Genomic DNA, 26,218 nt, shown 5'->3' with positions numbered 1-26,218 from the left:
TCAATAATATCTGGATCAATTCGGAGTTCAGGGTGTCATTGTCAGAGCCAAGAAGACAGATGGAGGGATTGAGAGAGATAAAAGAATTATTAATAGTGGATTTGTCTGATTCAATCTGCTGGTATGAGCATTGTTTCTTAAAATGCTGACTTTAGAAATCATGGCGAGATGCTGCCGCCGAAGCATCAATAGGCAGTCTCAAACACACACACACACGCACACGCACACACACACACACACACACACACACACACACACACACACACACACACACACACACACACACACACACACACACACACACACACTCCTGTTACGACAACAAGCATAATAATACTGATGCCATCATGCAGGAGGTGAATGCAGTTGAAAGGTACATTACCTGTGAGGGTTTTCAAAAATCAATTAAATTAAGTGCCTTGTTATTCAATTTCTGCAATCCCCTTATAATAGTAGAACACCAGAGTGGCCTCGAAAAGTCATTAAATTTGACCACAGCGCGGCTGAGTTGGCGCTTTGCCTTTGTCACTACAAGACAAGGAGAATGACTTTTGGGTACTTCTCTTGGTCAGTGAGGGAAAACAGAATGTTCAATCTCAGCAATAGGAAAAAAAATGACATTGGCCCAGTGGGATCAAAATGAAATTAGTATTAATTATGCTTCATCTGGCCTTCATAAAACCTTCCAGGAGGCAGGGGAGGTAAGGCTTTGTCTGGGTGTGTGCTGGTTGAAATAATAAAGGCTGCAGTGTAGCTGGAAGATATCACTGACGCTTCAGACTTGTGATGTTCTGCCGTCTTCTGCTTCTCTGTCTTTTTCTCTTATATGGAACAAAAATACAGCAACGCACGTGTAGTCAATAACGAACCTTCATATATATTTGATGCAAAATTAACAGATGGTTTCAGACATAATCCCTGCTGTCGAACATATATGTTCAAATGAACAAATAAAACTGGATGCAACCCAGAAGTGCCAAAATATGCAATTCCTCGAATGGCCACTCGGGGCTGGCCCAAAAAGTGAGTCATTTCCCATAGACCCCCATATTAAAATACCCAATTTAACAGCAGAAATAAGAATGTTTACAGCCTGGAACATTAAACAGTTTTTGGTCTCTAAAACTAATTTCCCCATTCATGACAAGTGTGTGAGGGTGAATCTTTATATAACTCTCTTTTAAATTACATTAAGGCTTAATTTTTGCTCAGTTATGGGCATGGCTGCTTAGAGTGACAGCTAGCTGTTAGGTTTCAGCAACCAGGCTTCATTCTGTCCGCCTCATCTCCACCAAACCTTCACCTCTTTGCCTGCTTGAAATACATTTTCTTTAGATAGAAATGTAGATTGTCCAGTTTCATACTTGCAGTTTACGACGCAGTCTTCGAATACCTTTGTCCTCCAAGTTTTTGGCAAGCACACATGATGGAATAAGCTCTGCACACTGTCTTGTCAAATTTCCTGTGCTTCTAGTCCTAAACCAATTCACAGTGAAAGCCCTGTCACAAAAACCTGAAGTACAGGCTGACTTGAAGAGTTGTATAGACTGATAAACACTGAGCAGACTCCAAATAAAGGCACAAACAACAATGAAATATTCTAGAGCATGACTCATGGAACACACAATGTGGCAAGGCTCAGTGGGAGAAGGGTTGGGGGTGCATTCAGTGAAGCTCTATGTTTGGCCAGTGATGTGCCGGTTGTGCTGGCAACGCTGACGGTGTGGGTGGTGCTGGCGTGCAAGTGGACAGGTAGGCAGGGCGTGGCCCCGTGCGCAAGCAGAGACTGTGACACGCAGTGACACGCCTAGCCCCCCTGCCCTAACAGCACCTCCTGGTCGTCCTCATATCTCTCCAGTGCAGTCACCCAAGATATTTTGATCAAGTTGAGACTCTGAACTTAAAAGCATCTTTCCAGCAGCTCTGCAAGGAAAAATAATCTAAAATGTTATTAATAAAACTCACCGGGGGAGCAGGTCTCGTCACTTTCCACTGCGAGGTGGATAGCATCAAGCTATACTTCCTTTCTAAGTCAAGGGACCCCTGTTGTTTTCAAACTCTGCGGGGGTGCCTTTTAAACTGAGAGCTACCACTACGTCTTAAATTGTTCTTTTCTGCCCCCGGCTCCTAAATATTATCCATAGTAAACAGAAAAGTGACTGCTGAACTTAAAAGCTGCAACAAAGAGCCTTGGGGTGTTTAAGTTTTGATGAGCAGGTTGTGCAGCAGGTCTTCCAACAAAAGAGGATTACTTGAAAATTCAACCACTCCTATTCATAGCAGAGTAGGACAACTTGACACATGCTTATGCATTTGTCCTTGGTTCGATTACATTATACTGCCGCTTCACTCGCCTGAAACCTATCTAGAATATTCCTGCAGGGGTTCTGTCAAGCACTTAATAAAGGAATCAGTTTGATCTTTCCTGCACTGGACACCTTCAAGTTGTTGTACCAAAGCGATGATGTCAATTACTTTAAAAGTTGCATTAGTTGGATTTACAAACCAAACTGAGGCAGATGCTTCCAGTGTGTTTAAAGAGAGGCACTGTATCCATAGTTTGCTCTGAACACGTCAACCACTTGAAAAGAAACCATAGAGACACAGGAACCAGAGAGCCTTAACGGAGACCTTCCATTGATGCAACAATAAATCGCCAAAAAGTGGGATCGACCTTGTGCATTGTGCTGCTGACTTTCGTTGTTATGATGAAATCTTTCTAAAAATTGCAGAATTGTTCTTCAACATATGAAGAGCAAGAGGAACCTGCACAGTAACCTTGTTGTAGGTAAAGTAAATAACTGATAACAGACTGATAAAGCATTTTGTTTTGGGGGCCTGCATACACAACCATGAGTAAGACGTTGGGTCGGCATTTGAACAAAATAGTGTGAAGTAACGTTTGGCAGGAAAGCTTCGGTTAAAACAGTCTGAGCGACAAACATGCAAAGTTTTTCACATTACGTCACCGACAATAAAAGTGTTGCTTATCATTGAGCTGGTGGTGTCATGTTGATGCTGAACGCAGCCTGATTTTGTCCTCTGCGCCACACAAATAATAACTGCAGCCTGAGCAGAATGATAAGTACGGGCAGGATCACTGGCTTCCTCCATGAAGACCTTCTCCTGGCCGACTGAATTGGCATTGTGCAATGCTTTACATTCGCACCCAAAGAACGTGGGTTTTTTGGGGTGCCAGGGACGAGGCAGGCACCCAATCAGCCCTCAGCATCTGTGTTTGTGTGTGTGCCGATGCCCTGCAGATTTTCTTTCTGGTGATTTACTTGGCCTGAGAGAAGAAAGTGGTATCTTCACTCACATCTGTGATTTCTTTGGTTTACCCACAATGAGCTGTGGGAACTTGACACAGATGTCCCTACTAAGACGGTGGGAGTAAACAGGGTAAGACTGCAGTTTAGCTGTTATAGTTTGCGTCATTCATGGTATCATTATCCATTTTATTTTTCTTGAAGAGAGACATTTTTGCTTTTTCTGTTTTGCTTCAACTGCAATTTTGGCCAGCCTGATACAGCAACTGCACTCAGCAGATGGAGAGGACAAATATGGTATCTTGTCAAGTATAGAAGCTAAACTTTACTTAGCAGAGGGCCAGGGCATGATAGTTTCCATGTTTTTACTTTTATTAGTTTGAGTCAATAAACACATCCACAGTATTTGAACCCCTCTCTGTCTCTCTCTTTTCTTTTTTGTAACTTTTGGGGACTTAGACAGCTTGAAAATTTCCCAGTTTTCAAATTTCCAAGACAACAGCATAGACAAAGCACAACAGGAGCTACATGATTGAGTGGTTTCTTTTATATTATGAGCATCAAGTAGTCAAAAAAGAAGACATGCACAGATGGAGTGGTTAGGTGAAGAGTTGCAACTGAGGCCAACATAAAACTTCCAAGTGAGGACATTTAGAGGACAACATGCAGATGTATCATGAGCTCAGTTGCTCAGTGCGGTTTATGTCTGCATCTGCACACCGCACCAGTTACTCCAGGGTTTGCCCAAAGTGGGAAGCCATCCACATCCTGATGCACCAATGATTTTTGTGGTTAACAGATGACAGCCTAAACAACAGCCTCACATATTCATATTCAGCCTTTGCTGTATGAAAAAGCCTCTCTGCTCTTCTGTGTTTTCATTTTTATGTTGTTAGTGGAGGTGTTTTTTTGTTATTAAAGGCTACAGGATACAGTTCACAAAAAACTACATAACATTTTTAGACGGGACTTTATTTACATAAAGGAAATCTGTTCTCTCTTTTTCCATTTATTATTAAGTAGGCACTGCAGAGGTGATTTCAATGTGCCCTCAGATTTATGTTTTCAATCAATGCCCCATCTGCTGTCTCCCTCAATCAGTCAAGCAGCAAGAATGCTACCCAACCTCCCACCGTACCTCCATATATCTAACTAGCACAATGTAATCTACCAGTCAGGATGACATAGGGTGACTGTGTTGATGTATTTGAGAGTGCGTGTGCATGCTCATGCAACTCACCCTTCATAAAGATTACAGGTCTCCACGCAGGTTCGTCCACGGCTGAAGTATCTGCAGGAGAGGCACTGGTCTGGGCCAGGACCCCAACACCCTGCCTCCGAGCACAGCGGGTCACACACCATGCTCTTCTCGGCTGCCCAATACACACAGGAAAAGAAAGACAGTAAAAAAAACACAGAATTACATTCACTTAGACTGCAGTTGTGCTTTGATGACTCAGTGCAGATGCAGAGAATAAATTACCTAAATTACCCCAAATTAGCTGGATATAAAAATGGCCTAAATAGGCACATTACCTCTAGAAAGAAACAGGGCTAGATTTACTAAGGCACATGCAATTTGCAAGGGTTCGGTTTTGCTTTAAACTTCTCCACCTCCGCTGAGCAGATGTTAATTTGCGGTGGTCTATAGAAGATGTGCTTCTGTGGAGATGACTTTCCTAAATAATGGGAGGAGTAAGTGCAGGAAGACAGAGCAGTACTTGTTGGGCTCAAAGACACACTGAGGGATTACACTCTTTGAACAGTCACACAATAAGTATTCTCTGAAAGATGAAACACATAATGCTCCCATTTGATCCTGGCAACAGCTTTACTTTTTAAAACATTACATGAATTACCTCATTTCAGTCAAGGACAGTGATGGCCATCCATCGTGCACGTATATACTGGATGTTCTGCATTTATATAAATAGCCTCTATTTACACATAGTGTGTGTGTAGTGCTGTGTGGTATGGCTTACTGTGGAGCTAGCAAAGGAGGGAGCTGTACTGCCTCGTTATAAAAATGCTGAGCCAACAGTGACAAAGCACTGGTGGGACCCAGACAGCACCTGCAGACTTGTTGATTTAGACTTACAGAGGAGAACATCACTGTCTGTGTTTATTTGAAGGGTTTCATCTGAAACACAGCCTTTCAGCTCTGCCAATAATTGTTGGTGTCAAAAGGCCCAGATTTGTCAATACTGAACATTAAAACTAGAGATTTTGTACTGGCTTCAATCCTAAAAGTATCTGCTTTCAACACACAAATCCATAGCTGTGCATGAATGCTACAAACAAGTTTTGTTGGATGAAAGTCATGTAAAGCCACCTTTGATTTATGAAGAGAGAAGCGTGAAATGTGTAGGTTTGGCTTTACTTTGGACTGCTTTCAGTCAAAGAAAGGAAAAGCCCCTTTCTGCTGGTCCATTCACAGCGAACAATCTGTTTGCTGTTCTCTCTGTTTCTGCCTCGCTATTCCTCATATGGTGCTAACTGACTCAGGCCATTACATCTACTCTGTTCCATTCGCTTCTTGTGTGTGCATCTTTCTCCGGTTTGCTTTTGTCCCCTTTCAGCACTCGGCTCTACAAAGGTTGCTACATCGGAGAGCATTACAACGACAAAATGAGAGTGTTGAAGTAACATGGTGACAGCGCTGCAGATACACCAGGAACTTTTATCACCCCATCTGCATCTGACGTGATTTCCCCCTTGCCTACGGATTTTAGGACTGTCTCTTCTCTTCTCTTCTCTTCTCTTCTCTTCTCTTCTCTTCTCTTCTCTTCTCTTCTCTTCTCTTCTCTTCTCTTCTCTTCTCTTCTCTTCTCTTCTCTTCTCTTCTCTTCTCTTCTCCATGCCATAGCTATAAAAAGACCCCTGCTGTTTCCGAGGTCCTGGCCACATGTAAGCCGGGGGCAATGCCTCTGTGTCTGCTATAGCCATGCTCTGTATGCTTAAAAAAAAATCACACAGAAGGATGCAGATACATGGAGAAAAGAGAAATCAAGTGTTTCTTTTGAGGGAAGAGGATGAAAGCATCGCCTTCCACAAGAGACCAAACCACTTCTGTTGGGCTTCCAGTGCCTTAGGTAAACTGACCATGCGGAGGGAAAGATGGCGAGTGGGAGGACTGATGGGTGCAGAGAAAAAGGAGGTAAACACTGTAGGAGGAGAGGGTGATCAAAAAGATACCAATTTCTGATGTTTGTGCCACAGCTGGAAAACAAAAGCTCATGGGGTTTGAGCTGACAGGTGTCTTTTTGAGTCCCATCGCAGGAGAATGGGCTATGATGATGATTATGATAAGGGATTATAAGTGACAGGAAGGAAGGAGAGAGAGAAAAGAGTCAAATCAACAAAAGAGAGAAAATGAAATAAAACTAACGAGTGAACAAACACCTGTGAGAGAGCCGAGCTGTGATGGTTAGCAGATTAAAAAGGCTTGCAGGGAGAGGTGTAGTTGGAGCTCAACTGTTGCCTTCAGCATCTGCATCCCTTTCTCCTGTATCAGAGGCAGCACTGACAGCGAAGCAAGGCAGCCACTGAAAAGGCTAAAGAGCGCAGACGGGCAGCTGGGGAAATTATCCTCGTCCCTGCGCAGCACGGGACAACTTTTTGCTTTTGTTGTAATGCTGGCAGTAATTACTTTGAAGAATTTTGAATTTGTGTAATTAAACATTTTCAGATCTTTCAGAAATCTTTGAGAAGGCCACAAAAAAAAGAAAGAAAGGAAAGAAGTTGAACAGGATTCATCACATTATTAAAAAATTCATTAAACTCCTGATAAACTCCACTGGAGTTCTCATTAAAACCTCTGACTTGCTTCCGATCAATGTAAATATCTGCATTAAAATACAGTCATTGACTGTACAGAATGCGTTTGTGATCTTTTATTTTGAGTACATTTGCTTCCATCGTGCAGGTTATTTACTACAATATTTCTCAAAGTCCTGTTTCCTGTGAATAGGCCTTCAATATCATAAACTGTGGCTCCAACCTATGGAGGATATTATATATAAATACGGTATAGTTTGATCCCTACTGCTTGCTGAAAGCACCAACATTTGATTGCTTGTCCCCACGTGCTACTGTGGCTCATTTTGTTGCATTTTTTCTCCCTTTCCTGTTCTGATGACCTGCCAGAACTTTCTGTAATTGGTCCGAACCATCTAAAAAAAATAAAAAAACAAAATGATTTCACACTAGAAACAAAATGAATCTTGGTTCAACTTGATCCACACCAAGGTTTGGCTGTTTGGTCCAGACTGAGGTTCAACAACAGTTCAAAGTTTGGTTTGGATCAAACAGAAAAGCTCAAAAATCCAGACCAAACGAGGTAAGTGTGAAAGCGCCCTTTCAGTCATTCCAGCTGATTAGACCTCTTTTCAGGTTGAAGCTGCTAATATGAATGACAAAGGTGTAATTTGTCCTGCCCTAAAATATGCAGCAAAGCTAAGTCTGCACACACCCACCAGTCGCGAGAAGAGCTTTAATCATCCAAAATAATTAAAATCACCTGTGTGAGTTTACCACGCGTCTGCGACGGCCGGCCTTTAAGACATTACTGAGAAAACAATGGTTATGAAACAGCTCTGTCTGGATGTGGTTATTTCTACTGAGGGCACTGGTGAGGCTATGCTTTCTATGCCAAAATTTGACTTTCTGGAGAAGTGTGTTAAGAAAACGAAATACTTTTCTCTCTCCTGTATTATCCCGAAGGCTGCACTCTAAAAACTGCATTATAAAGTGCTGACATTTTATTGCTAATGAGCCATCACTCAACAGGAAGTTTAAGAACCCTATCGTGGGCCCTGGGATTTCCTTTTGTCAGATCCATCCTTGCAGTGGTAGCTGAAAGCTTGTCTTTATCATTTAATACTTGCTTTGGACCAAAGTGAGCAGATCTTCTTTTCTTCAGATCTTTGAGAACGGCAACAACATTTAAACATGTCTGACGGTCTTGTTTGCATGCCACGTTAGCTAAAACCAGATATTGACTCAACAGGATCGCTTGTGTATTGTTGATACAGATGATGCTTTTCTCTGGAAGCATTTTTTTCAGCCAAAACTCAAAAGAGCAAGTTAGTAATACTGTTTACGACCAGACTTCAACCGAGTGCTGACTGTCAAATCACAGCACAGTTAGAAGAAACTGAGCAGCTTAATGCACGGCGAGGAATTCTTTAAAAGACGAGTAATTTTCATCCAAAGCAGAAGCGGGCAGACTTGAAGAGAGCGCACGCTGTCAAGCTAAAGATCGATTATCATTTGCAATCAGATCCAAAGCAAACTGGCAAAAAACACTCAAGTCTAGTTTATAGATGTACAGTCAAAACACTGTGGCCTCAATCAGCGAGCAGAAAATTTACTTGGTTGACGACTTTGACTGATGAAGCTTCTTGGGAGAGAGGTGAAATGTGTCCAACCCTACAGCGTTAATGCAGCGAATTTCATCTGGACATGACCTCAAGGACAGAAACAGATCGAGTGAAAGGTGTTGTAACCTCGTTTCACACACACACACACACACACACACACACACACACACACACACACACACACACACACACACACACACACACACACACACACACACACACACACACACACGCACATACACAACTTGAATACATTCTTAGTCGTGTCTGCTAGCAAACGGTACAGTTAGTACAGAGTGCTGCTGTGAAAATCCGGTTGCCTTGGTTTCAGGTTTCTCTAATTACACCATGACGTTTCTACATCACCACAAGTCGTATGAATAAAAGGGCATACGCAGAATCTTTGTCCTCTGTCTTTGCTGCCCTGTAAGGGTGTGAGATGTGCCCTTTTCCAGTCCCTGCTAGGCTCAGTCAAGTGTAGACACACGCACAAACCCACACATACACACTCTTGATGCACACACGCAGAGCTATGTCAAGGAGAGCGGTGTGTGACTCTCCAGTCTCACCCAAAGTCTTCAAAGTCACTGAAGAGAGCGAGATAGTGTGTGTGTGTGTGTGTGTGAGTGTGTGTGTGCGTGTGTGTATTCCTAACACTAAGGAACTGCCCAGGGGAAAAGAGCACATGAACAGTGAAAAGGGGCCAACTCAATAATGCAAATACTGGCTCATTAATGAACATTATACATAAATGAATAATGTCTTAACACTTGTGGCAGTGATATAATAAAAGCTCTTCCATTTTTAGGGACACAATTTTCGTCTCATCACTTCAGATATTTGCCTAATTTCATTTGGCCGAACCTTGCTTGTCTGAATGGGTCTGCTGGTTAATTGGTCTAATTATAAAATTATTGTTTTTGGTTGTCTTTAGAAATTAGTGAGATGATAGCTTCCAGTCGTACGACTGACAAAGGATAATAGAAATGAGAAGTGTGTTGCTACTATTGTATGTTCATCGTCAATGGTGCCATCTGCAGGAGTGCAGCGAAGTTACAACCCCGATTCCAAGAAAGCTGGGACGCTGTGCAAAACATAAGCGAAACCGAGAAATCTCTGCAAGTCTGCAAGGCAAGGCAGAAAACATAACACTGAATGTCCGTGACCTGCGATCCCTGAGGCAGCACTGCATTAAAAAACTGACATGACTTAATAAAGGATATTAGTACATGAACTTGGGCATACCGTAAGCACAGTCTGTTGCTCCTTTTTAAATTCAAGTTAAGACTCTACTATGCAAAGTCAAAGCCATATATCAACAACATCCAGAAACACAGCTGACATCTCTGCCCTGAGCTCATCTGAGACGGACTGATGCAACGAGGAACAGTGTGCTGTGCTCTGATGAGTCCACTTTTCAAACTGTTTGGAAATCATGAACAACATGTCCTCAGGGCTAAAGAGGAAAAGGACCATCCAGATTGTTACCTACATAAAGTTCAAAAGTCAGCATCTGTGATGGTGTGGTGGTGTGTTAGTGCCCTTGGCATGGACAACTTGCACATCTGGGAGGGCACCATTAATACTGAAAGGTACAGACAGGTTTCAGAGCAACATATGCTGCCATCCACACAACGTCTTTTTCAGGGACGACCCTGCTCGTTCCTTCAAGACAATGCCAACCCTCATTCTGCACAGACAACGTGGCTTCATAGTTAAAGAGTGCGTGTTCTAGATTGGCCTGTCTTGCAGTCCAGACTTGCCTCCCTTTGAAAATGTGTGCATTATGAAGAGCTAAAATACAACAACGGAGACCCCGGACTGTTGAGCAACTAAAGCCATATGTCAAGCAAGAATGTGAAAGACTTTCACTTAAAAACTTGAACAATTAGTGTCCTCAGTTCCCAAACTCTTACTGAGTGCTGTTAAAAGAAAAGATGATGCAACACAGTAGTAAACATGCCCTTGCCCCAATGTTTCTGGAGCGTGCTGTGGACATCAAATTCACAATGAGCATCTATTGACAAAAAAACAATAAAGCTTATCATTTTGAACATCACATATTGTCTTTGTACTGTGTTCAACTGGATATAGGTCAGAAAGGATTTGCAAATCACTGCATTCCTTTTCTATTCACGTTTACACAACGTCCCAACTTTCTTGGAATCAGAGTTGTAGGAAAAATGATGATTCGCATTACCGGAAAATATTATATCATAGTACCTTAACAGATGTGGCAGATACTCCATTCCCTCAAAATAATTGACTTGGTTCAGAAGCTTCAGCATTTCTCTAATCGTCAGAGTTTTCTCTGAAGTTGAGCTTTGTTTCAGGTCAGCAACCTGCAATTCTGTCAAACCATTAGTGTCTGAGCCTTCTGTTCCGGAGTAAATATCAAACATATTTCTCCATAATCTCTCAATCTGTAACCTATTTATAAATGTGAACAAGTTTGTCAGTGCAAGAAACAAGAAACTCTGCGGATGCCTGGAGCCGCACAGCTGATGTGGAAGACTAGAATACAAAAATACATCACAGTTCATGACAGCTAGCAGTGAAATTAAATGACAGTCATGCAGCGCACGCCAATATTCAGTGACTCCAAAGAAATCTCTTTCCACTTTGTCAGAGGATGTCCCAGATCAGAGCTTTAGAAATTAGTTTCATGTTGTGTTTTTGTTTTGCTGACAGGCCAACAGTTACAGCCCAAAGACTTTTTTTTATATTCCCATTACTTAAAGATGTCTTGAGCCTTTTGACCTTTTGTGCTGTTTAATGATTTTGATTAAGTCTCCATTGAGCTCTCTGTCAACATCACATAACAGAGAAATAATAATCAATGGTATAGGAATTTCTAACTAAACAGCCTTTAATTTTATTGGTGGTCTGCTTACATTTTGGTTTGTTTCTTACATTTGATCAACCTTTTTAAGGGTTTGGATACGGGGTTTAAGATTTAAACAGGCAAAGGAGGGGTAGTGGCAAATAATACTTGTGAGCAGTACATATTTCAGCCAGAACTAGATGTAAAACAAACTGGGCTCGTAAACAAGACAGGGCAATACAATAATCTTTAATTTTTACAAAATGTTGTTGTTAAGAAAGATGATATATTTGTTACTTACATCTATTTTACTGCTGCAGCTTTGGCTAAACATGTAATGATACGCAGCCACTTTGCATGATCACCTTCATGCATCTCTCTGAGCTGAAATAAAATATGCAAAGTGCCATTTGATGTCCAGATGGTTTGCACATAGCATATATACATATATGTAGATCACCTTTTCTGTCTAAAAGTGGTAAGAAAATGGAGAATATGGTGCAGAATCTGACAGGGGATTTTTCATTTTAAAGGTATGTGACCATTTTGTTACAGCACAGGGTAAACTATTTATGTACCTGAGATTTTAGTTTTTGTTTGTTGTGCTTTAGCTATGAACTTACAGCACTTCTGTGGGCTCTGGTTGTTGCGGATCAGAGCCTTCTGCTTTGCATCGCGGAACAGTCTCGTCCAGTTCACAGTGCTGTAGTAGCAAAGCTGGCTGTTCTCCGCGATGTGGACGTTCCCAGCGCTGATCTCTCTGAGGGACTGGAGCTGCAATGATGAGATGCCCTGCTGCTTTAACACCAGCAGGGAAATCCCACTGAGAGGGAAGAATGGGCGGAGGTAGGAGGAAGAGAGGAAGGGATGGAAGATGAGAGGAGCAGGTGGAGAGGGTGAGGTGTGGCAGGGAGAGGAGGGAGGGAAGCAAGGGAGGGGAGAGAGGCAGAGACGTTGGATTTATTTCACAGGTTTTGATGCCATAGTCAGGTTTTTTCTGGAAAAATCTATTTTCTGTCATGTTATCATGTGAATTATTCATGAATATTGTATGATGCAATTTCTCTCTTATAAATCACTTTAACTCCAACAACTAATGTTCATATGCAAACTACCTATTTAAGGGAAATGTAATGCTGCCTAAATCCATCATTCTGTGTACATGGTTAAATAATACAAATGTCAATACTGACAACTATCTGTGAACTGCAGTGTCGAAAGGACATGCATCCTACAGCCACAGCTGACAATAGCAGAATAGGTGCAAACATGTGCTGTAACTCATACAGGTCAGGATTAGCACAACACACTACCATAGCAACTGACATATTGCACATGGAGCTCGTTTGTCTCTTATTTTATATATGTGATAAGTGGCATGAGATCACAGTGTGGTTGGACAGTGCGCTTGAATTGCACTTCTTTGGCTGCATTTGCATTTGCCCAATAAACAAACTTATGTAGAGAGTGGCGCTGTTCTCTGTCCACTTATAGTCCATAAAGCAATTCACAACAGGAATGCTTTAAGCTCCTCTTACAGTGCATCCTTCACATCAGTTCATCTGAGATCTGTCATATATTTTCACACTATTTTTAAAGTCCGATCGACATCATTTGCACTGCTGATCTTGTAACAGAGACCTGGAAGCCTCTATGCTGCACTTTACACTCAAAGCCACTCAACGAGCCAGATTTGGATGGAAATGTGATGGATTCAGTACAAAATCCATGCAGGACATTGAGCAGGACGCAGGTGTTCAGCAGGAAACAGAGACTAGGAACACTGGGAACAAAAGTCGATGGCACTAACAATTATCTCCTCCATGGTCTTGTTGTTTGCAAAAATTACACCACAGAATCATCATTTCACAATGATACCATGTGTTTATAATTTAACATGTTCCATCTAGAATATTCTATTATTGTTAAACTTCAATTAATGTTTTTTCTTCTGACATGTCGCTATATGCTCCTGCAGTGACAAAACTCTTCTTCTTTTACCATTCTACCCTCAAGCCTCTCTTTATTTCTTTTTTTCTTTATTCTTTCTCCCGCCCTTCCCCATATGTCCCACTTGCACAGTTTAAAAATGATAGGAGGCCACTGGGATGTCAAAGCCATCAGATAGACAGAGTATGCAGGATCGAGGGCAGGATAAGGGTTGACGGCAGCCTGTAATTTGTACTGCAGCCTGCTGTTTCCATCTGCAGGTGGACGACACACGAGTGCGCGCACACACAGCCTTACGCGCACACACTCACGTCCCACACACTGCATCTCACAGTCCACTCTCTGCCATCAGCCACACAGACGCTCACTTGGTTTCCAACCAAATGTCACAATACATTTTTAGAGGACATTTGAATAAACATTAAATGATAAATGATTATGTTCTATCAGCTGGGTTAAAACAAGCGAGCTGGCTTCTTAAATGTCAAAACAAAACCACCACAAGGTGTTTTGAGAAGAAAAAAAATGTTAGACTAATTTCTTTAATGAAAGAAATGAAAAAAAAAACACACTAAGGACATTTAATTTGTATTAAAATGATTTAAACATACAGTATAAGCCACTCATTTAACCATGGACACTCTTCAATCCTCCGTCTTTCTCTGCGTGTCACATCCCCTGCACTGCCTTATGGTAGCATGTTGTTACTGTACTTCAAGAAGTGAATAAAAACTGCTTACAATTGAAGAAATAATACATTTGATATGTTTAAGCATGCGCAGTAAATTAAGTATCTTTCGATACTTTGCTTGTTCCCACCTTGGAGTGGTGAATTTCTACTTTGATGTGGGAAGCTTTGATACATTCTAACAAATTTAATCACCTTTTACTCTTTTTCTAATTTCCCAAAGAGTTCTAGTCAGAGAAAATTGATGTTTTGGCTAAAAAATGAAACCAATCCCATAAATGTATTACCAGCTTGTCTTTCTGTCCCAAGGACTGAGCTCTGTTTGAGGCAGCGTTGACACAGCTTTGACATGAATCACACCATAGTCTAAAAAAAATATCCAATCACAGCAAAGCTATTATGTTCTCAGGTGTGTACCTGTACACCGCTCTTCCCCCAATCGTCACCAAGTTGGAGAAAACACTCAAGTCTGTCATGTTGTCAGGCCAAGACTGGATGTTCAGAAAGCCTAAATGGGGACACAGACATACACACACACACGGGTTATAATGAGTCACCAGGACTGACCGACTAGAGCTGTCCATCACATCTTCTATTTCACACAGTGAGAGAATGAGTAGAGAGAGAATTAGCAGCATTCCAGGACCACAACAACCATAACACCTGAGTCTCATCTGAAAGCAGCCAAGCACTGCTACGCCAGAAAAATGCTATAGCGCAGCAAGTCCACGGAGGAGTTTGGCGCCAGCTATGACGAGTCTAAAGTTTGATATATCAATATTTTTGCATTTCCTTTATCTGCCTCCCTACTGTTGAATCATTTAGAAGATTAAATGAATAGCTGAGAGGATGGCTGTGGCTCATTTAGGATTTTCAATAATGGATTCAGAAGAATGAAATATTTAGCAGAGAAACGGCAGGGGGTAAAATCCCAGAGCCAACACCAGAGGACAAACAAAACAGCTGGATGAGGCCCTGAGACAGAGGGAAAATGCACAACAGGGTGAAGGAGGAAGAGGGTGGAGGTCCGGGTAACCATGACAACAAACGAAACACAAAACCTCGCAAACTCTTTTATTAAAAGAAAACAGAAGCTACAAGCTGCTGATGTGTTGCCTTCCTTGTAAAGGCAGAGGAGGAGAGGGTGGTGGTGGATGGTGGATAAAAACCTTGTGGGTGTGATGTGCAGTTTGATGCATTCTCCAATCAATGAACAGTATTGGACTCCATTATATTAAACTGTGTGTTTTCTTCCCGCAGGATGCATAACTTTGTTTATCCAGAAACGGTGGGGGAAGGTGGAGGGAGCGGAGTTGCAGAAGAGAAGGCAGCTCGTGGCTTGTTGACAAAAGAGCAATAACCTTCAACAGCACCTTTATCAGTTTGTGGACATTGTTTTGTTTGTTGTGTCAATCACAGCTGGGCAGCAGAGGGAGGGTCTGGGTGGGTGCTTATTAAGAGCGTTTGATGAGGAAATGAGAGAAAAAAAAAAAAGGAGTCAGATAATTGTGAGGAATCACACACCAGGGCCCATGCAAATGGACATGAGTGGAATTCAATACACATCCTCGAACTAGAGTTATTCTCATTCAAGAGCACAATGGACAAAAAACTCAAAAAAATGGAAAATAAAGCTTAATAATACAATGCTATTTTCTTTATTTACTTCTTTTCCCAGAGAAGACAAAATATGTGTAATAATGACTGCCATTGTGATAGAATAGTAAAGGGAATTCATTTTGTTGTAAAGTATTATGTGATATTTAGACAGAATTAGAAAATGTGCTGCTTGAAAACAGTTGTTTGTGAAAGCAAACAGCAGCTTTGGTACTTGTCCATCTTGTTTATTGCATCTCTGTCCCTGACCTCATGGTGTGCAGTTCAGGATGCCGAGGGCCTCTTAGCCCAGACGCAGCGGTGCTATAGGATTGTTAGCGGTGTACTTGTTGGCACTAATTGTCTTAATGACAAAACCTGCAGTGCTGAGGCACCTCACAGCTCCACCATGGTGCTCTTTCAGGGGATGGGGGTGCTTCCTAATCAAGGTAACAAGCCACTGCCTGCTGCACACTCGCTGTGCTAATGTGATACTGGGCTAACAGCACACATAGGCTATGTATGTTAGAATTACAATTTAATAAAATTTGTCCTCAACTAGATACAGCTAAAAAAAAATTAAATCAAATAAAAAACGAGGCGATGACTGAATGCAGCGTGGGAGTCAGAAGGTTGAACGTGCTAACAGTACTCACTCTGCGACTACAGCTGTTTCAATAAACAAGGAGAAAAGAATATGTGTTGAAAATAATGTTATGCTTTAATCTGCTGAATTTTGACAGTGTGTCTTAATTTTGTCTTATTAGGTTTTTTAATTTTCACATTTAATTTTAATCCATTTGTTTTTTCCTACCAAGGCTTTTGATTACACTTAAATATTTGATCTCTCAGAGACTCAGACTGTAAACAGCAGCTGGTCAATATTGTTCCTGCTGTCGGGCTTTGGACGGGTTTAGGGGGCTAAGACGGATGGTGCTGATGATGAAGCGTCCGCCATCCTTGTTTGTGTTCAGTGGTAAAGCTATTGTCTGGAGTTAAAGACAAGGTCTAATGATATCCTATATTTTTCTTATTATAAACAAATCCCATGAAATCCCATGTCCTGGGTGACATGTTTCTTGATTACGATGGCAATGCAATTCATCTTTAGTCAACCCCACACAGTGGTGCGCCAAATCCATACTAATCCTCATCTGGAAATAGTCCCCATGTGTCCTCTTTCCTGCCTTTTGAGTAACCTTTGATAAAAGCTACAGTGCCCAGCTGTTTTGAGAAATTTCTAAGTCCTTTCTAAAAACCAAAGTATGTATATGTGACCTGAAGATTTATAGACTTTAATAGAATTATAGTACAGCTTCAGCAGTATAGCATTGTTGGTTTTGGTCTTTTCATGGGATTTGTTGACAATGAGAAATCGCAGAATAACAGCTACCTAATCCTTAAACAATAATAAAATAAACACATTTTAAACATTGAATAAACTGTCCACAGAAGAAAAAACAACATGCTGCAGCATTGCAGAGAGTCATTTAGGATATACGTGTAATTTATGGACAATACTAATACTTGTGGGGTCTAAGGGGAATTTATCTTAATGCTGTTAATAAGTGTGATCGGAAAGAAATGCATTTAGCCTCATCTTAATCTTTCGGTGTCTTTGCCTTTTTCTCACCTCTGCTTGTGAGTGTTTTTTGAGCAGAAAAAGCAAAGTGAAAAGATCACCTATCAGCGGCAGTGTTCTGCCGAGAGACACGGCGATGGCACACCAATGCACAAAGCAAATTACAGCGTAGAGCCACTTAAAGAAGAAGGCCATGAGCTCACAAGCAAAGGTTAAGAGTGCTTAAATTGTGGTGATTACATTCCGGGTCACAACACTGAGAAAGCCACTTGTGCTAAGTTGCGTGAGTCACCCACTCTTTGGGCGGAAGCTGATCTGGTGATATGTCTTTGATGGTGGTGAAAAAGAGAAGCAAGAGTCACTTAAGGAAAGAAAGAGAAAGGAAAGAATGGGAGAGAGATGGGTATGCTGGTGTGTTCCTCCTACACAGCTCATTTGAAAGCCAGAGCAATGCTATAGTAGTTGTGACCTTGGGGTCATGGAGGCAGGTTGGCTGCTTCAGTTCAAAGTCACATTCTCTTGACGGCTCGGAGAGATGACAAGCTGAGCTGACACACATCACTGACTCGCCTGCATTTTGTTTGGCCATTGGTTTGTCCCTTCTCTCAAACTGCCGTCAGTAACCGAGAGAGAGAGTAAAAAAAAAAATCCAACAAAAACAGACCTCTTGGATCGGTTTTATCTGGGGTAAATGCATTATTGCACTTACCGGTTTCATTCTTCCAAGGTATTCGCTCAGTTATACAAAAATACTTGCAATGAATGCAGAAACAAACACAGATTTGAGTTGAAAGGCAGAATGAAAAATGTGTGATTTACAGCAGCTAATTGCGCAGTTAATAACTGAGATTCCTCACATATTATTTTAAGCTTAAGAACATTTTAATAGCTTCTGCCTGGCACTTTCTACATGCCCAGCCATTCTGAGGCACATTCAATGGTTTCTTAACCTTAAATGACAATATACAAATGGCTTTTTTTAATTTTTGTCCTCCTGTTTCATTGCTACATCTGATCAGATTAGAGGCCTACAAATGAGCTATAGCTGACATCTGTGGTCAGTTTCCCTCACAGGAAGGTATGGGGCACATGAACAAAGTGTGGTCATTGTTGATACAACAGTACTCTGAAACTTGGACTACTCTCTTTGCTCTTGCATTATAACAAACCAAGTGCTTTTCATTACAGAGTGGTTTGCTTTGAATCATATTTAGACCAGGCAGACACATGTGGAGAGGCCACGAAAGCATGAGTGGTGTAACTGAGCAGGTAGACATGAATCAGCCACTATTATATTTGTCCAGCCACTTTTGCACTTGCTGCCCCATATATTACACTGAAAGGATAATTATATTAATCAGTGTTGGGTAAGGTTACCTGTTACATTACAGCGTTACCTACTGAGAAAACCAATTAGAGCACTTTTCGTTCACAAGAATGAAAACCCCTTTATGATTCCTGCCACATGTTGGTAAAATGTCCAGAGGGAGTGTAGCCGACTGTACTGACAGTAATGTATTGACTCTACAGACATTGCATAGTCTAGTCTACGGCCTATAATTTGTAACTGTGCAGGCTAGTGCAGGAATAACAGAAGCAATATCCCCTTTACGGCTCATTATTGACCATTATGATTGATTGCAAGCAAACAAACAGCAATCAAAAGGGTTCCGGGGTGCCATGCATGTAGCCTAACAGGCTCATACAACATGTAACATGCAAGTAAACAAGAAAGTAAATATAAAGCAAGGCTATCCGAGTGTTGTGGAGCTGCGCTTAGCTCGCAGGTGCTTCTTCAAATTTGAAGTGGAGCTCAGACACAATTTTAACAGTAACAGATAGTGTTTTTTAAAAATGTTACTAAAAAAATGATTATTAGAATTGCAAAATTATTGCGTTACATTACTAATTTCAACAAAAATGTAATCAGAGTACTCTAACAAATGACTTTGTAACTCATTACCCAACACTGATATGAATACATGCTTGTCAGTGGTTGTAAAGGAGGTTAAATGTGTAACAGAAATAATTTATATCTGTGTGTATTTCAGTGATGCTTTTCACAACCAAAACAAGACAAATGCTCACACAGTCTGAAGTAAATGTGGTTTTTTTTTTCATTCAGCTTTTGTAAACCCCCTTCATAAGTCAAAAATGTGACAAACAATATTCCAACAGTAATATTTTCTCATTTCATGAGGGAGTGTCACATTGGAGATATAAGGTTTCTTTGTGATGGCATTGTCAAATGTCTGGGCAGGAGGGATGACAGTGTACATGCAGCTCAGAAGTGGTGGTGGTGGTGGTGGCATAGGGGAGGTGGAGGATTAACGATGCGCACCACATGTTCTGGATCTTTTCTTCATGGTGCGTGAAGGGAGAGCTGGGACTGTGGGACTCAGGGCTAGGGACTCCCCGAGGGAGAAGCAGCAGAGAGACAGAGGAGATTGAAAGACTCATCTCATATTCATCTTATGCTGCAATGTCTGTCCTTGGTGTGGACAGTCTCAGGGGCGGGGGGTGAGGTAGACTTGAGCAAATACACACACAAATACACACAGAGCATTACATATATGAACACTCTGCGTGGCATAAAAGTGCAGGAGAAGGGAAGGTCATTTTTTTTATTTCTTTGTTTGTTTAGTAATTTGTATGCATGTGCGGAGATGCACGCCGTACAGGTGATATTACTCACCTGTGATCTCGCGAACTGTGCGGAATACATTGAGCTTTTCTGGGTCCAACGCTTCAATGTTGTGATAGACGTCCCTGTGAATGACCATGGGAGATCAGAACAAGGCAAACAAAAACAGAAAGATCATAGCATCTGTGCATTTTACTGCACAGACGTATTTGTACCGCTTCTCACCCAGACATGGAAGATGACGATTTAGAAAATCAGATCAAACCTGTAACATGTGATTTTCGTATAGTGTTTTTTTTTTTTGCTTGTTGCTTATGAACATATGCATACATATTGAATATCCATCCATACATAATATACACATTTGCTACACTCTCCCCACTGCATATTGCTTTTACACTCCTTCGAGTAATTTATGAGTATGAACATTTGTCAGCCGTCTTCTTACTCTCAAGGCATTTTCAGTGTATTCACATCCCTCTTGTCATCAGCCTCACTGGCAATATCGTTTAGATTCATTCAAACAATTAACACCACGCTTACACGTTTTATTCAGGCTTTTAGCTCAAGCAATATTCAAGCAAGAATTATTATTATTATTATTTATAATACATTTCAGCAATTCAGATTTATCTGAACGATTACTCAAGTTCAATTTTAGTTTTTCAGATTCAGAAATATTTTATTTTAATAGTCAGTCCAGGACTTCTTTCATTAAAGCTATCTGATGATCACAGTTCCACTCTCGCGCCCCTCCTTTAATCATTCTGATAAGCCACATCCTCCAAACTCTCACCCTTTGATCCCGGTGATGAGGAACACCAGGTTGCCGTTGATTTTGGTGCAGTTGACAAACTTGTCGATGTTGCTGGAGTCCACTGTCTGAGCTGACTGGAGGCTGGCTGTACCAATGCCATCGCACGCTGGAACATGCAGAAAGATAGCAAAATGCACAAGATGGATTGAATGTCTTTAGAACACGGCATGTTAAAATCATGCAGATTTAGAGGCAAGCAATGTGAGTATAAGTGAGCGTATTCTCAAACGTCTGTCTGCGGCTTACCTTTCGGGCAGATGTCAGTACATGGAATGCACATCTTGATGCGGTTCTCCTCCACCTCCATCTTGTTGCTGGGGCACGCTCTCACACAGGAGCTGTGGTCCACCACAAAGTTATCTGAAACCCCCCCCCCCCAAAAAAAAACAAGTCACCGTAAATGCCAAGTACAGATGGCTCCTGTTTGTCCCACAGGAACATACAATAAGTGACACTTTGAGATCACATAACACAGCGTTGAAAGTCACTTTTATTGACTTTGGCAGATCCTCTCATGACTGCACATGCATTCAGTAGCATTCAAGAGTTTCTAGAATGTCAGTTTTATTATATGATATCAATAGATGGACACAAATGATGAGTTCAGTATCAAATATTTACTAATCAGCCAAAGAAATGCTTTTTACATGTTTGTCCAAATCACTATTTGTGTGTCTATTGCTCTGTTATTTTAATTATGTTCATTTTCGCATTTCTCTATTAATTCACCAACCCACCCCACAGAAAAGGGGGCTCATATAAACAGCTGCCAGAATCTGTGAACTTTAACCCCCCTCCAATGAAAATCAAGTTTTTAACCTTGTTATCATGTCCATATGGGATTTTTTATGTCATGTGCCTGAGGAACCAACCCCATCAACAGCACTGATTTACCACAAAACTTTGAGGCCCGATGCTGTTCCAATCTGTTAATCCTGGGGACACAGTGAGTAGGAGCCAACATGTTCGTCAACTGGTGAGGTTATTTTTCTCGTGTTTTATTCGTTAACAGTGTGCAAACAAATCTGTGGTGTGCTAGATAACGTTAGCCAATGTTAGCCTGCCAATGCTACGTGATGATTCATGTAAATGCCGACAGGACATTTTATATGGCTTAAAGAAAGTTACAGCATACGTTAGTCAAAACAGTTTGTCAGAAAGCTAAGCTGCCAATGAGGTTTGTGTGTTTTATGAGCCGAAGCTGCAGGCGAGTGGGGGAGGGGCGGGTGGAGATAGAGGCGCAGACTGCTTAGATCTTTGCATACGACATGAAGGCAGTTAAATCAAGTTCTTTCAGACCCAAGACAAAAAAGAATTAACATCGACCTCATATGAATGTTATACAGTTGGCCACAAATGAAAAACGACTTAAAACAAACAAAAAGTGTGACGAAAGCAACAATACATCACACTAAACATTTAAATAGTTACATGATACTGCATTTCATGCCTGTGCAAAAGCAACACTGCCTTCAGCTCAAGTCCCACTTCCCTCCCTGCTGCTTGGCCTTTTCACTGATGTTGAAAGCAGCGTGGGGTGTCTGCAATTAGCTGTGTGCATGGTGAGTGGTTAGCGGTTAGCTGGGTAGTGGTCACAGAATAGGGCAGATATATGAGGACTAAAAATGTCGCTCAGTAGATATGATGGTGATGCAGACCCCTGTTGGGGTGAGACCTTGAGCAGCAGTACAACCATGAGATGTATGCAACACAGTAACTGAAGATTTGGCAGATTTCTGGTATTTCTTGATGTAGAAATGGTGCAAAATAAAGATCAGTACGAGTATAGACTCTGTGGTGTTGTTAGTCTCCCTTCTGTGCATGTCATGATCCATGCTGATAAGTCTGTCGGGCCATTCCACACCACGGCCACATGTGAACCGGGGCCAAGACTCAAACTGCCTCTTCAGTGTCGAGGGGCACATACATACTCCAGTCATCCCTGACAGCAAAATGGCACTGCAATTCTTGTTGTTTTTTTGTACTCATCACACTGATTTTATCATCCAATTTAAAGGTGCAGCTCAGCGGCAAAACGCCCATTCAGTGCAAAGGAGAATAACAACTGTGTTTACTGAGATTTCGTATTATTCAACAGACACGTGGTCAGCCCAAAGCCCACCACCGCATGGTCATCATAACACACAGCTGTGAGTGTTGTTGAACTTTCTGTCCACTTGAATATATTATTTTCCACTGTAATACGTTCTTTTCCTATGTGTTTCTGTCATGAAAGATCTTTGCCTATAATTTTTTCTTGATATTTTGAATTAGTCCACACATAAAATGTGCTAAATAAACTTGACTTCACTCTCGATACTGAAACTAAAGAGTCTTTCCTCCATTTCTAGAGGCAAATAATCCCTCTCCTCCCTCTCTGCCCATAGATCTCAACACCTTGCTGTTTGGGTCCAGTGAATGCTCATGTGTGATACATCAGTTTCATGCAGAGTGATGGTAATGAGGAAGAAATGCTGCATTTAAAAGACAAGAACACAAATGGTATGAGTGTGTTTATATGTATATTTATGGGAACCCTGATCAATATAATGCATCTCATAGCCCTTTACCTTGATCTTAACCATCACCATTAAACGCTCAAGCACTTCCTCAAATTAACCAAGTCGACAGTAATTCCACCCCCAAACTTAACCCTTGAGCAGCACTTTGTAGAATTGAATGTGTGTAAATGGTAAATGGATTTATATTTATACAATATATAGTGGTTGGTACATAGTCTGGATCGAACGACTGACACTCTGCTAAGTGGACAATCTGCTCTACCTCCTGAGTCACAGCCTGTGTGTGTGTGTGTTCGTGTGTGTGTGTCCAGGTGGTAAGACTTACGCGGACACTTCTTGACGCAGAAGGCTCCATAGGTGTACTTCGCCCTTGGGTTGTGTTCCAGTTGGAAAGTGGTGGGGTTGTAGACAAATGGCTGGGGGCACTGGGTCACACATGCCCCACTGTCATTGAAGTTGGTACAGGCCTGCGAACACACACACCAAGAGCACACACAGTGGTAGAAGAATTATTTAGACAGTGGTACAGTAGCGTGCATACAGTACAGGAGGTTTGTTGGATGGTAGTGATGCGTTGCTTTAAACCTACATACTGTAGCAAACAACACTAGTCCTTGTGTTTAAATATCAATAGAGGATCCACACATTCACTTCACCAAACCAGATTTGAACTGAGATTTTCCTCCAAAGTGCCCAGAGTTGACATTACTGAATGGTGTTGGCAGAGAATCACCTGAATGCACCCAATGAAATAAGCACTGGGACAAAGCGTGATTTGCAGTCAGTCGAGACTGTCGCTCTCTCAACTGGAGCAAAGTTCAAAATGGCTTCCTGATTTAATCATCCTTGATTCCTCTAAAAAAGACGAAGACGAAGAAGAAGAAGTCAGAGAGAAAAATAGACAGTGGGCAAGAGACAGTCAGGGGGAAAGTGTAAAAATGAGCAATAATTACCTCTGCTAATGTCCTGAAAAATAAGGTCTTTTATCTTTTATCGAAGAATACATTTGAGACTTTGATGCTTTGCTCCCTCATTTGGGGAGCAGTTAAAAACACGACTTCCTGATTTATCCATTCTTGAGTATGATACGATAAGAACTTGCCTGCCCAAAGTCAGACAGAGGAGTTCCACGTTGGTGGGTTCTGAATTACAAGTGCAGAAACATGCTTAACATGCTGAGGGATGAAAGTAAATCTGATAAAAGCATATGGTGAAGAGCCAGGATGGAGGAGTGGCTGTGAAGTATTTAACAATGGTACTCATGTGGGGAAGGAATGGAAATTAAATGTCACTTAATGATATTTGCCATACAAAAGGCATTTTTATGCAAAAAAAAACAAGGCATGGAATTAAAAAATACCTTTGAAAGGAAAGGAAAGTTATATGTCACAAGTAAAATGTGTCATATTTGTGAAAAACAAGAAATGTGAAGTACAGTGTGGTCAGAAAATAGACTGCTGTGGTTATGGTTACAGAAATTTCCCTGGAAATGAATAGAAGTCAATGTACTGTCCTCTAAAGTGATGGAAACAGGACTCTGTGTGTGTGTGTGTGTGTGTGTGTGTGTGTGCGCACGCGCACTTACAAAGCAGTCTGTGTCCTTTGGTCCATAGCAGCCACCTGCACACTCACGATGGCAGCAGTCACTAACATAGGGACCAAAACAACGGCCGTCACACTGCTCGGCACACACTGTCTTAGTTACTGTGGGGTGACAGATGCATAAAAGAGAAAGAAAGAGAGAACGTAGTTATCATATCGCAAACACCCAGAGTGAAATGCTACTGAGGACTAGTCCACATAGCAATATTAGCGTAGAGAGCAAGAGGGAAAGGAAAGAACACACACTGCAAATGTATCACTGTAAAGCGGGCAAGGATACTGAAAGAAGGATGGCATTAAAAGATAACTAATTTGCTCTTATAGGCTCGTTCTGACTCCGTAGTGAGTGTAATTAAATTTGTCACCTTCTGCTCTGGCGGTATGTAATCAGTGTCATGTAGATAAAGCTATTTGAACTGAAATGAAATTAATTCAGATCTAAAATGTCCACACACAACAATATTCTTCCACGACTCCTGGATAGACCGATGGGTGTCTAACACCTGCACTGAAATCGCCTGGGAAAATGTGTGCATGTGTGTGCGCATCTGTGTGTGGCCAGTTCAGCTGAAGCTAAGGAATCCCTGCCACCTACTAGCTGTCTTCAATCATGCTTTCGGATCCCTGCGTGCTCCTCTGAGGGTCTCCGGCTGGATTTGACAGAAACATAGTGATTTCTATATGACTCTGTCTCTGTACTGCCGACCCTTCGTGGTGAGTGTCTGACCACCCTTTCTTGTTGTAATCATACGCGCTGACGTATGCCTGTGTGCCTCGCTTTTTGACAGCCATATGTAAATGTACACACAACGCTGACAGTTCACAGATAAAGACAGATGGTAAAATAAATGTCAGCAGTGGGATTTATATGACGGAGCAGGGAAAAGGCTGCAGTTGCTGCAGAGGCTGTCAGTTTCATAGGACTTGTTGCTAAAGCTTCTGTATCCACACCAGTGTTGGACTTCACTCATTTTAAGAAATGCTTTGCTCCTTTTATTTCAAATAACATTACATCATTATACCCCGAAGGATCAGTAATTTGCAGTTTTAGTTTGTATTTCCATCACACCCCCCAAAATCTCATCCTTCCTGACAAATCAGGATCCCCTTTCCTGAGAAAATGAACATGCACTGATTTTCTTGCTCCCTCGAGTGTATAAAATGAAGTAATTGGAAAAGTTCCCTCCAAAAAATAACAACTTCCTAGAATTTTTAATCAAAGTTGATTTGTGAGGAAAACAACCAAAGACGAAGGAAAACAAAATAGATGGATCGTCCCGCTTCCTTTTTTTATAGTCAGATATGCTGATACAGCTAAAAGTAGTCACAGATGTTATTACTCA

General features: G+C 41.4%; 1 protein-coding gene across 2 annotated transcripts in view; it reads right to left on the bottom strand.

Annotated features, from left to right (window-relative positions):
* LOC139340766 (receptor tyrosine-protein kinase erbB-4-like) overlaps window positions 1-26,218 on the bottom strand; it is a 297,802-nt gene that overhangs the window by 70,329 nt on the left and 201,255 nt on the right. For both annotated transcript variants that reach the window (XM_070976738.1, XM_070976739.1), the window contains exons 6-13: window positions 24,859-24,977; window positions 23,599-23,740; window positions 20,998-21,111; window positions 20,731-20,857; window positions 19,986-20,059; window positions 14,530-14,620; window positions 12,098-12,297; window positions 4,510-4,642 (exon numbers count right to left, since the gene is read on the bottom strand). In XM_070976738.1, coding sequence (XP_070832839.1) covers window positions 4,510-4,642; window positions 12,098-12,297; window positions 14,530-14,620; window positions 19,986-20,059; window positions 20,731-20,857; window positions 20,998-21,111; window positions 23,599-23,740; window positions 24,859-24,977 — 1,000 coding nt within the window. The remainder of the gene's footprint in view (window positions 1-4,509; window positions 4,643-12,097; window positions 12,298-14,529; window positions 14,621-19,985; window positions 20,060-20,730; window positions 20,858-20,997; window positions 21,112-23,598; window positions 23,741-24,858; window positions 24,978-26,218) is intronic.

This window comes from Chaetodon trifascialis, chromosome 12 (assembly GCF_039877785.1).
Source record: "Chaetodon trifascialis isolate fChaTrf1 chromosome 12, fChaTrf1.hap1, whole genome shotgun sequence".
NCBI classification, from domain to species: Eukaryota; Metazoa; Chordata; class Actinopteri; order Chaetodontiformes; family Chaetodontidae; genus Chaetodon; species Chaetodon trifascialis.
This window is presented reverse-complemented; position numbering and strand designations above follow the sequence as displayed.